Here is a 16,300-nt window from a genome sequence, read left to right as displayed (position 1 = left end):
ATGATAACCACCATTTTAGAATAGCACAAGAATTTTGAAAAGCTGAGAATCTCAAAACTTACTCAAGATCATAATACGGATCTTTCAAGGCCCTTTTCTGTTCATTCTCTTTATTTTGTTCTCTTTCTTCCTCTAAACCGAGATTCAACCGCTTCTCTTCAAAATTCGTTTCTTGCTCTTTTCTTTGATTAGCTTTCTTCATTAACTAAAAAAATAAAATAAAATACATCTTTAATAAAGATATACAGTTTTATTATTTTAATCTTTAAAAAAAAAAATGTCAAAAATGTTTATATAAAAAAATAAATAAATGAAATCTATTTCTTGACTCATCAATCATGATAGGATGTGGCATATTGGTATCTATAACATTTACACAATTTAGATTTTTCTACTCATATCGATTGTTGCTATTCTCACAATGTTTTGTCTATTGAACTTTCTCACCTTCTTCAAAACAGTGTTATTGGCATATTACAGTTTTCCTCATTTTTGCTGTTGCTACATTTGCAATATTTCAGCTTTTGTATGATTTAATCATATTCAGATAATTTTTATTGAAGCCAGAAATCAGTCATTTCAAAACAGAAAATTGATGAACAAAACTTATCAAAAAATAACAAATACACAAGTTAAATTTTTAATTAAAAAACAAATAAATGGGTTGAATTTTACTTTAAAAAAATAAACAAATTCTAATTCTGCCTGCCTATAGATTAATCCTTATTTTAGTCCAAAAAATTATTAAGAACACGGGAACTTCTGTCTATTAAAAGTGAAAGAAATTATTTCCTTTATTTTCTACTAGCAGGATTATCTGGCATTGCCAGGAGCAAAAGTGTAACCTATTTACATTAAAATTTCTATCTCTATATCTTTCTCTTCCCACCTTCCTTTTTTTCTTTCACTCAGCCTATTCCTCTCTAGTTGGAAACACACACATTTTCGTTTTTATATCTTAGATTGCTTGAGGAAGAAGTCAGCATGGCCAAATTAGTCCATAATGCTGAAAAACTGCCACCCCTGATAAAACTTGACCTAGCTAACCCTCCAGAGAACGAATAATGTTTTTCTAAATTTTAGATGTTATTCATCCAACAAAATGCTGATCAAACATATCAACTTTGTTGGTGTTTGCTTTGTACTTGTTTTACTTTTAGCTGGAAATATACACACAGCAAGTTCTGGGAACATGTTTATCAGAAAGAACAGTTGGAAATAAGTCATACACCATCCACTAAGTTAGTGTCCTCAATGATGCTTGGTTAAACAGAGCTGAGAGGGGAAAGATAACAAAATACCAAAAGAAAAGAAACTGGAATCTTAAGATCTCTATTATTTTAGTAATTTTAGGAGCAACTGAACTCATATAAAAGAATTTGAAATATATCAGGTGAACCAAGTGCAATAGAAATACAAACAATTGCACTTAAAGAGACGGTTAGAATCTTAAAAAGATCTCTCGGTGGGATGTCTGAGATAGTGAGTGAATGTTTGGCATCCAATAGGATGCCTCATCCCCAGCTAGAACAAAAAAAAAAAAAGGAAGTCTTTTATATAATAAACTAGCAGGGCATTACCCAGGGCTATATAAAACTAAATAAAAGTTAAATAATATATGTAACATCTTTAAATTAAAACTTTACATTCTCTATCTCCAGCCTTCTCTTTATTTTCCTCTCTTCCCTCTCCCCCATTTTTCTGTCCTTCTCCTTAACCCCTTTCATCTTCCACCCAACCCATTCCTCACTTTTTTTTTTTAAATGTGCTGAAAATGTATATACATAATTCATATATTGGAGCTATCCCTTTTAAATAAAGCTAGTAGACAGACCCGACATTGTCCGGGATTGAATTAAAATCAATGAATGTTCCAAACTTCCAATGCTTTTATTGTCATGAAAATCGGTGAAATTGCCAATTTTTTTCAATTGAATCAATTGATTGCCTACTCTAATCAGTGACTCATGATAACTGGGAGGAAGCTTCACATGCCTCACTGTAGTAACTTAGTCCACAATACACTATAGTCTACATTGCACTGTAGAAAACTGACTGTTGATTTGTTAAAATTATTTTTATATAATTGCTTGAATTACAGTTTAAAATGCAAAAGTTAATTATCATGGTTCCATTGTGCTCTAAACAGAAACATTCATTTCAAATGCGCTCCTGTCTTATCAAGGAACCTACTGTTGATTTTATATGCCACACTCTTCTGCTTATGTGGAGATAAAAATTCTGATATGTACTTGTTAGGCTGTATCAGTATTAAGTTTGGACTGCACCTTCTTTAATCTAATTTTTTCAATTATCGATTTTTTATACTTATCAGGACATTCGGATACAAAATTTATCAGGCATTCACATTAAATTAAATTAATGTGTCAAGCAGAAAAGTTTGAAAAGTGATAGTAAACTGCTTGAGTCAGTTAATAAATTACATAATTTATTGAATAAGTGCAAGATAATTCTCAATTTGGATGACAAAAAATATTGACAAATTTGTTCACTAATAATGGGCTGCCATACAATAGATTGAGAGGATAAAAAATGCGCCGTATATATTTAATGTATGTAGCGATTGAAGAGATCAATCTTAAAGAGGTAAAACAGATAAGCACTAACCTCTTTAGCATAGCGTAAACCTCTTTCCCAAGCTGATTCTGCAGGTGGCTCTTCTCGAGGAGGAGGAACATCAGGTATTAGAGGAACCTGAACAAAGAAAAAAAGGATGTAATTTTTACAAATACTAAAAAGGATTTAATTATGAAAAGCAAAGCAACATTAATTCAAAATATATATTAGTGCTTGTGCATTATAATTGGATATAAAAAAGTACATCTTAAGTAAAAACACCATTACGTTTCTGAATTTTTGAGTTGAGACTGGCTATTTATATTATTTGGATTCTTCGGACTACTGTTGATTTCGATAAAAATGACCCTCAAGGTAGGAACAGTAGTCCAAAGAATCTAAATAATACAAAAAAGAACACTATTACGTAACTACGCTTTATGCTGAGATTAGTAAACAATTACTAAAAATGATGGAGTAGAAAAATAATTATAGGAAAAAATTAAATTTATTAAATAAGTTTTATTAGTTTCTCCTATTGCGGTCAATTCCATATGACAAACTGACTTATCTCCCCTGTTTTCACTTAACTTTCACTATTTCAAATTAGAAAATGGCTGATCGAGAATACATGGTAATAACAATGTTTTTATTTTTGTAAAGAATAGTTCTAGCAAATCTATTTAATCATTGTTCATAATTTTTGGAATCTTCACTAATTTCAACATGACACAATTATGCAATAGGTTTTTTTTTTTTTTTTAAAACTTAAAATGCATGCCTTTTTTAATTTCCAATTATAACGCATAAACAGTTATATATTTTACTAGGACCAATTTTTCGCCTCAAAAACAAAGTGTGGTTTATTATACAAGAAATATTTTTGAAAGGAAACAAGGAAAATTTGACATTTCAAAAACATGTGGGATCATGGATGACTGTTATTTTCGAGATGAACAAATCATTTTAAAAAGGTTCTTTCCTATTAATATACACAGGATTTTTTAAAATTTAATAAATTAGTGAATACATTTGAAAAATTCAAGGTGTCTTTATGAAACTTGGCATTAGAGCATTTTAATGCAAGCCATTACAAATTGTTCCCTACTGAAATTACAATGAACATTTGTATCGTTTTTATCAATATTCATGGGTGGATAATTACAAGAAACACTTAGAGTTGGGAGAAAAAGACATTAATTTGCATCATCTTTGTTTATTCTAAAAAATACATTTTACTGAAAGAGGCAAAGAAGACACACAATCGAATAATAAAATAAGAAAGGGGGGGGGGGTTATTATATATTTTTAAATATACAAACTTGGTTTAGCCAACGATACTGGGTTAAACCCATGCATTTTCAGCTCGACACTACCACCATCATTTTCTTATAAAATCATCTCCTCGTATCAACTTCTGCCTTTTCCACTTTAGCAGATTTTCTCTTGATGGTCATGGGACTACATGTTAAATGGCTAGTTTTTAGATTCATTATCATTCAACATTGTGGTTTCAATATTGAGCACTTATACTCATTATGCAACTTTGAATAAGGCCAATTAATACATAAGAAATTGTACTTAACATGATGCTTTATTAAAGTTTCAGAGAATTATCAATAATAATGTAGCTGACTGGATCTCTCACGCCTGGCATTGAAAAGCAAAATCCAAAAATTAACAGGATTTATCATATGTTGCATATTTTTTTATCCTTATCTAGTAGTGCAAGTTATGTTGAGCATTTTTATTTTGTTTTATTTAATTAGGCAAGTAAATGGTTATGGTACTTGTCCAGAATTCACCCCGTATTAAAAAAAAAAGAAAAATCTGTATCATGTACATGTTAGTGACAGAAAGAAAATTGCGTACACCCAAAATCACATCAATTGATGAAGTAGTTTAATTTTTAAATAAGAAAATCAAATTTTGTGGCTAAGAGAACAGCAACACTATTGTGATACTATCTTAAAAACAAGCTGAAAATAAGAGAGAAAACTCCACATAATTCAAACTTGCAAGATGTTAGAAAGCGGTTTTTAACATTGGGAAAACTCGAATTCACTTAAAAATATGATCGGATCAATTGACATTATTTTTTTGATGTCTGATATTCATTCCGTCACTAGTACATACATTATACAGATTATTATTTTTTTTTTTTAATATAGGGGGAATTCTGAACAAGCCTCATAGCGTTTTTTACATGTCTGCATTTGGTTGCAAGTCCTTTTTTTATTTAATAATTTAATTTAGTTTTTAGATTTTATAATTTTCTATTTTTTTCTTAAAAAGGAGCTAATTTAAACACTTCTCAACTTATAGTTGATGTTTATATTTTATTTATGCATAAGATTTTATGTATTTATTTTCAATATTTACTTCAACAGTGCACAATATGAGAGTAGTGCTAGATAGTAAGTTATGAAAATATATATATAGCAATTAAGCTACACAGATTTTTTCCGCATTTCATCCTTGTGAGGAATCATCAGGCTATTGCATGGAATTGATATTGTTTGTTTATATACAGATGGTGTTAAGTTTGCTAGTTAGCCAATCAAATTCTTTGTTATTCCTGCTCTCTTTGCCTAATAATAAACGTGCGAATATCGCAAAGAATCTAGCAAACTTAATACCACATATATCTTTATGAGGATGAAACGAAGAAAATTTTGTGTAGCTTAATTGCCATATATATATTAAATCAGTAAATCACAATTTTTTTTTTTTTTTACTTTCTACATTTAAATGTTGGCATGAGATGATCATAGAATCATATACTCAGATGAGAGAGCACATAAAGGTTATCTCATTATTTCTTAAAGTTATGCAGAAGTTCCAATAAAAGAAAAAACTCAATGTGGTGCGCCAATTTCAGTTTGTGTCGGTAAGCACTAAACTATTGCCACATCCTGTTAAAAATGGTCAACTTATGTGCGTGTAGATGGGGAAAATTTAGTGGCCGATTTATTTTCATTTAAAGCTGATAAAAAGGCCATTTCTTGATACACAGAAGAAAAACAAAAAGCAGACAAAACAGTCGCCAAGTGCATTGGATAAAGAATTCAACAATGTATTGGAAATAGTGTATACCTTGGTGTATTCATGCAGTTGTTTCTTAACTTTAGGTTGAAACATCTTGAAAGAAAAGATTAAGAAATTTCAGAATACAATAAGGTGAGAGAGACCCAAAGTCTTTCTCTCAATAAAATACAGTAAAAAAAATAAAATAAATGAAAATAAAATCAAGAAGCAAAATGGTTTGCTACATCAAAAATAGTGCATGCCATTCTTTGAAACAATTCATGCAAATGTAATTTTATGAACAATCAGCCTTATCTGCATGGAAATCTTTTTGAGCCTCCTACCTCTTAAATAGAATTTTGAAAATTCATATTATTTCAATTATTCAAACTACTGTCCTCATCAGGAGTGTTATTTTCATGTTTCATTCAATGTAATCTCTTACCTTCTTCAGGTATATCTTGTTGAACTCAGAGAATCTGCACAGAATTTCTAACAAAATCTTTATACAATCCACGGGAGTAGTATGCTCTTGTTCCATCAGCCATGACTAGATAGAAGTTCTAAATAATTCGCAATTGTATTTTGATTGTCGCCTGCAACTAGGATTGAACCTTTGATCGCCAGAAGAATGTAACTTACAACTGAATTTTACCAAGTACTTTACTCCCAGAGTTCAACAGAAAGATTCCCAGAGTTTGAGTTGAAGAAGGTTGGAGGTTACATTGACTGAATCATTATGAAAGTAACACTCAAAATGAGAATAGTACTCTGAATAATTCAAATAATCCAAATTATCAATCCTTATTTAAAAAATTCAGGTTTTGGAGAGTTAAATTTAAGTATTATAGTATTAAGAGATTAAAGTAGTTCGTCATTAAATTATTAATTGAACCAAATTGTCAACTAATTTTGTTAAAGCAATATTTTTTTAACCTCCATTTATAAAATTATTGGATGTAAACTATTTCCAATGCTTTCATTCATGCAATACATAAGGATTTGCTAAGAATTTGCAATTTTTATTTGCCAGTTTAAATGCTTACAATTTACTAAAGGTCACTAAATAATGCATTCTTTGTTTTATTTTGTTTTTCATTCATAAAAAGATTAAAATGGTTGATTTATTTACAAAAACATTGAAATGCATTATGGTTGATTAATTTTTGTAATTAAATATTTTGTTGAATAGGATTTTAAACAATGTTTTATTTTACCCAATTGTATTTTTTATTTCAATAAATAATTAGTTAATAGTAAATAAAATATGGCATAAATCATGTAGATACAAAAAAAAAGTGGTCACAATTTTATTGATAGAGATATAGATCTTTATGTATAAATGTGTAAATATTACAAAAATTTTACATCAATGTGTGATCAAAATGGACAGTATTATTTTTAAATAATTACTCTAAATTTAATTAAAATATTCAAATCGTATTTAAAAATGTGACAATGTTGACAGGTTAAAAAAGGTTGATATGCCATGGAGACAAACGTCAAGATTCAGATGATCGAAAAGAAAAGTTTGAACTGTGTTAAATGCTTGTAGGGTCAAAACAAAACCAGGATTGATAACAAAACCTGTTTTTTCTCAAAGAAAACCTTTGAGTTATTTTGGGGCAATAAAACTAAATGGAATTTGATAATGGAAAGAAGAAGAAATTCACATCTGTGAGGATTTATTAAATAAAAATTGACTGACGTTTTGATAAAAAAAAAAAAAAAAAAAAAAAAATGGTTTTTATCGAGGCGTATTAAATATTTCTTGTCAAGAGTGGTCTTGCCAGAGAATCATGTCCAAACACAAACATAAAGATCTTGATCTTGATCGATACCGGTTACAGGGGTAATCAATAGCATGTTATTACTCAGACCCCGATTAAGGGTAAAATCAAGCTGAGCAGACCAATCGGCACCGTTGACAGAGTTTTCTGAAATATGTCAAGTGATCAATTGCAAAGCTGAGAATGGAGGATCACACTCAACGACGCCAATAATGGATAACTGGATTTTATGTTAAAGGACCCTTATCTGTGGTTGAGGTTTTGATAACAAATTAAACAAAGGGGGGTTATATTTAATGCAAATTAAGGAAACGCATTTATCATCTTTGGAGAAGAAAATCTTCCCATTCATGGTAGCAGATAGAGATGAAAAACAGATGAAGAAAAGAGGGGCCTGGACCTAAAAGTCCATTGGCAACTCATGATCTGATAATGTGTTCAAAGTTGGGAATTGTAGATCATGTATTATTGAGAATTATGAGTTGAATTCTCAATATGTCAGTGCAGGAGTAAACTTCAGTGACTTCACTCTTTTCATTTGCCGAACTCCATGCCGTTAAGAAACTGATCCTTGGGCATGAATATTTAGAGCTTAAGTTGATGATTCACAAATCTCTAAAGTTATAAAGTCTTTCTATGAATAATTATTGTTACTTTATCCAAAAATATATACATCAAAGTGTTATTCTTTCTTCTTTTGGCTTGAAATGACATTTGCTTCCCATTGATACAGATTTTAGTGACCAGTGCCAATTTGCCCTTTTGATCTTTTCACAACTTGAGGGAAGTTCGTCGAACAGGACCTTAATGACCGCCGAGTGCCAAGAGACTAACTGGGACCCAGAACGTCCAAATTCATGACATAACTTACTGGACTTCATTGAGGAATAAAAGGGGTACAAAATATAGAATGAAAGCTACATCTCATTTGCATAAAATATTAAAAAATCAAGAAGTTTTTTTTTTTTTTTAATTCTTAGGTATCCTATTTTGTGATTCAAATTAAAAAAGTTAATTCAATTTTGTTTTTAGAGTGGAGGGGCTTTGTAAGGTGAATATGACCCTATGGACATTTTTTTTAATTAAAAGCCACCGAGAAGTTGGATTATTTTGTGCTAGTGTGTGTATATATCTGTGCTTATATAAAGTTATATGTGCATATACATTTACATATTTGTATGCAAACATGATACATCAATAAATGAAATGCAGGAGAGACAGGATGTGTGAAAAACGACAAAATGATATCCACTAGGATGCTTTATTATTTCTTAGGCAACAAGCCAATCATTTTAAATATGATTTGAATTTGAATTTTATGGCTTTAAATTACTTTGCTATCACTCACATATTAAAACATCAGAAATTTAATGCACAAACTATGAAAAGTAAAGACAGCTAATTATAGAATTGTTAAAAAAGAATAAACATGGTGACTAATATGTTCCCCATTGTAGAACTGATCGATTTTCCAATCTAAATATTAGACACTGGCTTTAGATTGATCAAAAGTAAAATACTTCTCGTTTAAAATCTATGTAAGAAATAAAATTGCTTTTTCTCTCTTTTTTTAAATTTTATTTAGCAAATATTTGACTTTTCGCATTAAAATGTATAAATTTACTTTACATTTCAATTTAATAATAAAAAACTAAATTTAAATAGACACTATCTTCATTGTCAATATGCTTATGACATTGTAGCACAAATATAATCAAATCTGTTTTGTATCTTTTATATTAACAAAAAATAATTATCAATAAATATTATTTATTTAGTAATAAGTAATTCAACATTAGTGTTTTTTTTTTATGTGATAATTTTTCAATGTAGTCATTGATTATGTACATTACTCCTATATACTTTTTTTTTAAAATTTCAAATCATGTGTTATTCCTAACATTTTAAGTAAGTTTGACCAGTCAACTTGCAATAACTATGTTAAACAGTAAATTTAAAACTCGGTTACATTAAAAAAAAAAAAAAAAAAAAAAAAAAAGAAAGACTTCTGAAATTTCAAAGATTGCAAAGGAGATCAATATGAAATCATAATTCTAAAAAAAAAACGGAGTTAACCAAACTATTATTATTTAAAAAACACAATATAACATTAATGTTCTAGCTATTGTCCTGAGGTGATGACTTCTATAAAATGCTGGCAGCCATATTGAAAAGTTATAAGTTGCAGACATGGAACAATAAATATCAGAACTTATGAAGGATTCATGATTACATTATAAGAACTGACATAATAAAAACTATAATTATTCAGTATAAACTAGAAAAAACATTCTAAAAGCATTTAAAGCATTTTTTAAATGCAAGTTTTTTTTTAAACTTTTATTTTTTCTTCTAATTATGAATATATTTAAAAAATTATAAAGATCATGGTTTATTGGTTTATTTCACTGCAAATTAATTTAAGAAAAACACTTAAATGTTTGTAATTTAATATTTTAAAATGTTTGTAATGTGTGTTGTTTTTGTTTCTGAGAGAATACAGGAAATTAAAATTAAGTTAATTAAATAAATGTTGCAAGATTAAATAATTCAAAGTCAAATGAAAAAAAAAATTAAGTTTTTAATTGTATAAGAGATTTTTGCAATTTCAAAGAATTGGAGAAATGAAATCAAGAAAACAATTTCCTAAGTTTTCTGCCAAGTTTCATAAAGTAAGCCTTTTAGTTTTACAAAGAAAAAAAACATTGGCTGAAACAAATAAAGTCTCTTAATCATTAGGCAATTTTATTTTTAAAATATTTAGACAACATACATGTCAATGAAACAGAACAGTTGCCACTTAAGGAATAGAAAATTTACAAAAAGGTAGTAGTATCTTTAGACAAAAAGGATATCACGTTTAATTTTATTTATATGACACAAGGAAAATCAACTGTTTTTCAATATTTTGTAAATTTATTTTTGCTGAGGTTGGGAAACATACAAACTTATTTTCAAATGCCTCTGAATGTGCCTAATACCAAAAGATAGACATGCTTTCGCTTGACCATGTTCTTCAATTGATGAGTTTTCCATTCAATTCATGCCAACAGATCCACTTCAATATTGACGAAAGCATCGAACATGACAGATTAAAATGTGACTGGCAACAGCGAAAATTGATTCTAAGGTGATCATTAAGCTTCATATTTACAGAGTTCAACAATGGAATCTTGAGTAACTGGAGATTGCCAGGTGAGATGTCAAGCAGGAGCATCACTCTAGATTAGAGAAGACACACACTCAATCCATAGGTGATAGGCAATGTGATAGAGTACTAAACGAGCTTGCTTGATATTTATTAGTTTGATTCTTTTGTTTTACATCCTCTTAACCATTTTTGGGTTATTTAATGCCAAGTCCAGTAGTTTTGGAAAAAGGTTTTATGCTTCAAGTTCTTTATATTGTTAAATATTTATCATGGTGCACAGTTTGGTTATTTTGTAGAGGAAAATTCTTGTTTTGATTTTGACTTTGCAGAACATGATTGACTTTTGCAAAGAGAAAAAAGAAAAATAGCATCAACGTTAGGTGTATTTTAGGCCAGGAAGTCAATATCTTCAGACAGCCTGATCTGGTAGCACCACAGGAGCACTGGGTTGAATTAATAATAAAAATTTTCAGTCTAGAAGGATCTTTCCATTCACCAACCAACAACAGAAAAGATGAATTGAAGCAGCACAACAGATACTACAACTTGCTCCTACCCAGTGTCAGTTAAGAAGCCAGTATCTTCAGACAGCCTGATTAGTAGCACCAGATAGATTAGAAAAGACACCACTGACTCAATCCTTAGGTATAGGCAATGCAACTGAGTACTAAACGATTTTGTCTGATCTTCCTTGGATTTTCCTCCATAACCCGAATTCCATGGTTTTAGTTCCACCTGATATTGCTTGACCATTGAGGTTCTTGAAAACCCTACTGTGATTCATCTTTCACATAACAATTGTTTCTGGTTGCTTCCTGAAATAGACCACGTTGCACATTCATCTCTGCAGTTTTTCACATCACTCAGAATGAAGCAATACGAATATGAGTGCAACGATTACTATATGACCAACCATAGCAAAGACACTAGCTCTCACCACTACTCAAATTGTTTCAATCATGTGGTAAACTTGAACATGTATATATATTGTACAATTTGTGATTCGCCCTTGTATAATTATTATTTAGAGATTAATTTAGTGTTCAGTATTTTGTAATTTTCCAAATGATTTATCAACAAACACTGAAATTAGTTAATGAATGAGATCTCTGTCCTAAACAGTTTCTTAAAAAATTCAAATAAAATTAGTGTAAACGAGATTTTTTTTTTCTTTTTTAGACATGATCAATGTTTTGTAATTAAAATCAATTTAGTATTATGTAGAAACAAAAACGTTTCAACATCAAAAATCAACCATGGTTCCATGAGCAATACAAAAATCTGAAACGTAAACAATGTGTGATGAAACTTGTAGTCAATTACAAAACTAATTTATTTAAAAACTTGAAGTATTTATAAAAATATTTCTTCCACAATGGTTTTTATAGATAATTTGCAAAAACTTTGTATATTATCTCAATCAAAAACAAATATTAACAACTTTCATTTTATAATATTTTGGAAATAATTAAAATTGTTTTCTAGGATAACCAAAGTACTTACTTCATTTCAGTTAACAGAAAGTCAGTTTGCTTTTTACATAATACCCTACTTTCTGTTCCCACAAAACACCATTTTGTAAAAATCTTGATTATGTTGGCATATATATATATTTATTAAACATTTTTTTCTTCAGATTTCATGCATAATACTAAATGGATTTCAACTGAAAATGATTAATGTAATAGTATATAAAACAAAAATATGAAACCATTTTATGGCATCTGCACAATTTTTGATTGCATTATGTTTAGGACAGTGATCTCATCATTTGTTGATTTGTTTATATGAAAATATTTTTTATCAAAAAATTAGAAAAATGTATAACACAAAAATGGAGACTGAACAAAATGAATTTGTGGGATAAAGAATCATGCACTAAATCATGATATAAAAGAAAGAAGCCAATCAAAATACAATATGTTAAATAAAATCATTCAAATTAACCATGGAATGAAAGCAATGTCAAGTTTTATGTTTGAATAATAAAAAAAATATGCATAAAATATCAAAACTTCATTCATCCCCGACACAAAAAGATGTTGTTTAAGTACACATCCTGTAACAAAAATCTATGTAGCCATACACCAATGGAACAGTTATGAGATAATAGCTAAAAATTATCAATTCCTTTTTACTAAGTAAACATTAAACATGGATGTCAGTTCAATGATTTGTGCATAGACAATTTAAAATAAATTTTATAGCGTCTGTTGACGTTAGCATGAAATTTAAGTAGAAATGTGCAAAACTAAAAATGTCATTCATTAGCAATAACCACCAACTATAAAATGCTTTGGATAGTCACAGATTTCAAGGTAGTTCTAAAATAGTCATATTTTAAAAATCAACCATTTTAAGTCCTCAAAATATCACCATTTTGCTAAAATGGTCCCAAAATGGTGGATTATTTTACATGAATTTATATATATATATATATATATATATATAACTAATCCCTCACTCTAAATTCTAAAATAATTTTACTTTTTTTGCCAAGTTTTCAGGGTGTTCACATATAATTGCCTTAAAAAAGGTAGAACATATTTTAGGGAAACAGGTGGTGGGGGTGTTACCGGAAGGTATTAATCTACAATAATATCAAAGAAACCTTGCAATATATTCTTTTTTAAACAGCCATAGTATTAGATTTCAATTTCTTATAGATAAAGTGCATTACAATTAAACTTTGAGTTCTAACTTCTATTTTTAAGGATACGTGGATATTTTAAAGGTACTGCAGCATAGTTATGTGCATTATTTGCAAATCATTAATTTCTGGTGATTTTCGGTGGCATATTCTCATTACTTGCACAAAAAGTACACTTGTATGGCAAATTTCATTGCTAATCTTGTGTTTTAAAAAAGTCGTGCAAAGAATGTGACAAAAGACATGATTTTAAAACGGGAAAATATCCAAATGTGTGAGGCACAAACAGTCAGAACTTCTTTATTTTTAGACAGATTTTAAAAAATTCTTAGATCATCAAGCAGTTTCTAGGTATGCCATTATTTAGATGTTTTAAGCCATTTCAATTTTTTCATGTGTATTGCTACATTTATTATTTAGACTACTGCTGTGATATTCATATTTACACAGATTTTATGCTCGACCTTGTTCAGGTGCATCTGAATCTTTATGTCGAACACAAGAATCTATATTGAATTTCAAACTGAGCCCTTCATTTAATCCACAGGACTAGATTATTCTGAAGAAGATTGGAGGTTATATGGTTGAAACGATGTGAACACAACAACCAAGATAAGAATAGTAGTCAAATAGAATTTATTAATCCTTATGTAAAAAAAATTGCGAAACACAATCTCATTTTCCTACTTCCAATCCTGCTTATTGGCCATATATGCAAATGAATATAAGTTTTTATTAAATTATCTTATCTTGAAGAATAAATTGTTTTTAAAAAAAAACTCTTTTTCACCCCAAACAAGGTGTGTTGCCATTTGGTATCATGTATACAGCGACTATGTGGGGAGTTGAGCTGCTAGATGTCAGTTCGCATTACATTCAAACCTGCATAAGTAAGAGACAGAGAAGGAATTTCAAAGTCTAGTAGCTGTCTGTGGAAAGAAACTATTACAGTAGAACGTTTTCAACATCTAAAAGACATCCACACTGAGAGGGTGGGATTTTGCTGCTTGTCGGTTTAGTTGGGAGTATGTACATTGAGGGAGCAAAAGTGATAGGAGTTCATCAGAGCATATTCCATCAAAGTAAAATTGTAAAATAGGCTCAAGGATGCAACATTATGCCGATAAGACACAGGCTGACACTGATAGTGAGGGATGTATTAGATTGGAGATTCTTTTTTGTATCCTGTCTGAAAGAGAGAGAGAGAGAGACTAGTGGTAGATGTACCAACCCAGATATGGCAACAATACTCCATGCATAGGTGAATGGTAGCTTTGTAGAGATGCAAGATACTTTCAGGTGTGAGCAATTTTCTAGCATGGTAGAGAGAGCCTGCCTTCTTTGCAGCAGCCGTAGCAATGTCGTCAATGTATTTATTCTGATTCAGGTTGCCCGTGAATGTTAAGCCAAGGAGTTGAAGAATAGTTCTAATTCTAAAATATATTCCAGTAAAATTACTAGTTTTTTTTTCAATTTATTAATTTAATAACATCTTTGTAAACTAAGAAACAAACTGTATAATAAAATTTTATTCTGGAGTCATGCAGTTTAACAGTAAAATTTATATAATAGAGGTCAACTGAATTTGTTAAATACCCAATAAATCACCATCTGTGGTACTACATTAAAAACCTATCAGAATCACTGCATAAATACTATTAAAATAAAATTTCATTTTTGAGTGATAGATGTTTTAAACTTTTCAAATATATATAAAATATTTGTCATCTAAAAATATTACAAATGTTGAAATTTATTTCATTTAATAAAAATAATAATTAAAACAATTCTTTTAGTGTTTTACAACTTTACAGTTTTGCAATAAAAAACTGAAATATCAAAAATCAAACTTACTTCTGACCCCCACGGAGTTGGTCCAAATGGAGGCCTGCGTCCCCGTAAATTAGTTGTTATACCAAATCCATTGTTAAAGCCAGGACGCTCAATTAATCGATAATTTCCTAGAGAGAGAGAGAAGAAAAAAAAATGAGTTTATAATTAATAGGCAGTATTAATTAGAATTGAAAAACACAGACAATCATTAAATTAAAATGCTGGTTTTCTGACAAACAGAGTTGGAAGGGGAGGATCATTACTCTGTACTAGCATTAGTGAAACACTCTGCAAGAACCACTCAGTTCTGCAAAGCTTGTACTTTAACCGAGACACAATCATACTGTTGCAATATTTTTGGCATTCTCTAAGGGTATGATCACAAAGATTTGGACAATTATATGTATAACAAGGGGATAAGAACGAATCAATCAGATATCAGAATTGTTTTATAAAATATACTGAATTTCTTGGAATTTCTCAATCATAGCTTTCTTGGCATGAAAAGGGAACTATGCTCTGCTGATCCTGACTAGATTAAGATCACTGCATTTTAACCTCGAATTCTTTACAATTCAAAGCTTCTGACTGGATCGATGCTGTCAATTTTGCTTGGACAACTACATTTAATATTCGCAATTGGATAATTTTCTTTTCTCTATGATAGTTATTTCTTTTGTCATCCCTTTTTAGGTCATTTTTCTATTACTAGAATGGCTCTCCACTCAATTCTACCCGAATTCATAATAGAAGTCTCCCTTAAATATCCCAAATACTTCCTTTTAAACTGCTAGAAAAAAGGCACCCTTCCATAACACAAAATCCTCCACCCTCCTAGCAAACTATCACTACTTTATAACATATAACAACCACTTTTAAACCGTCTTCACCAGATACGATTTTAAGGCAATACAGTCTACCTGGTTCATAATTAAAAAATCCTGGCACTACACAAGCAGACATATACACAATTCTATGTGATGACTAACAATTTCTAAAGTGTGAAAATCAAACCATCCTTCAACAAAAGAATAAACTAACATAAGAGGTCCATAAAAATAAGTGACCTACAAAATACTTTATGTTTGCACATGTTAATTTTTAACCACAAATTTAATGATTAAATTTGCATATGATGCAAACAAATGACGTTGCTTAGAATCAAACTTTATCTCACAATTCGAAAGTCAGATCAGCAGTGTACCAGTTTCTTTCAGTTTTCCAGCCTCATTGCTAAAAATATAGTATTGGATTACTTTTTTGAATTCCAAC

General features: G+C 29.7%; 1 protein-coding gene across 7 annotated transcripts in view; it reads right to left on the bottom strand.

Annotated features, from left to right (window-relative positions):
- Nucleotides 1-16,300, bottom strand: part of LOC145246729 (uncharacterized) — a 90,535-nt gene that overhangs the window by 46,076 nt on the left and 28,159 nt on the right. For 4 of the 7 annotated variants that reach the window (XM_080108479.1, XM_080108482.1, XM_080108480.1 and 1 more), the window contains exons 5-8: nucleotides 15,050-15,156; nucleotides 5,674-5,718; nucleotides 2,629-2,715; nucleotides 63-205 (exon numbers count right to left, since the gene is read on the bottom strand). In XM_080108479.1, the coding sequence (XP_079964605.1) occupies nucleotides 63-205; nucleotides 2,629-2,715; nucleotides 5,674-5,718; nucleotides 15,050-15,156 (382 nt within the window). The remainder of the gene's footprint in view (nucleotides 1-62; nucleotides 206-2,628; nucleotides 2,716-5,673; nucleotides 5,719-15,049; nucleotides 15,157-16,300) is intronic. The other 3 variants (XM_080108481.1, XM_080108484.1, XM_080108485.1) reach the window with 1 other exon arrangement.

This window comes from Euprymna scolopes, chromosome 24 (genome assembly GCF_053919585.1).
Source record: "Euprymna scolopes isolate OS-2025 chromosome 24, ASM5391958v1, whole genome shotgun sequence".
Lineage (NCBI taxonomy): Eukaryota > Metazoa > Mollusca > Cephalopoda > Sepiida > Sepiolidae > Euprymna > Euprymna scolopes.
The sequence above is the reverse complement of the archived record's forward strand: the minus strand, read 5'-3'. Positions and strand labels throughout refer to the sequence as shown.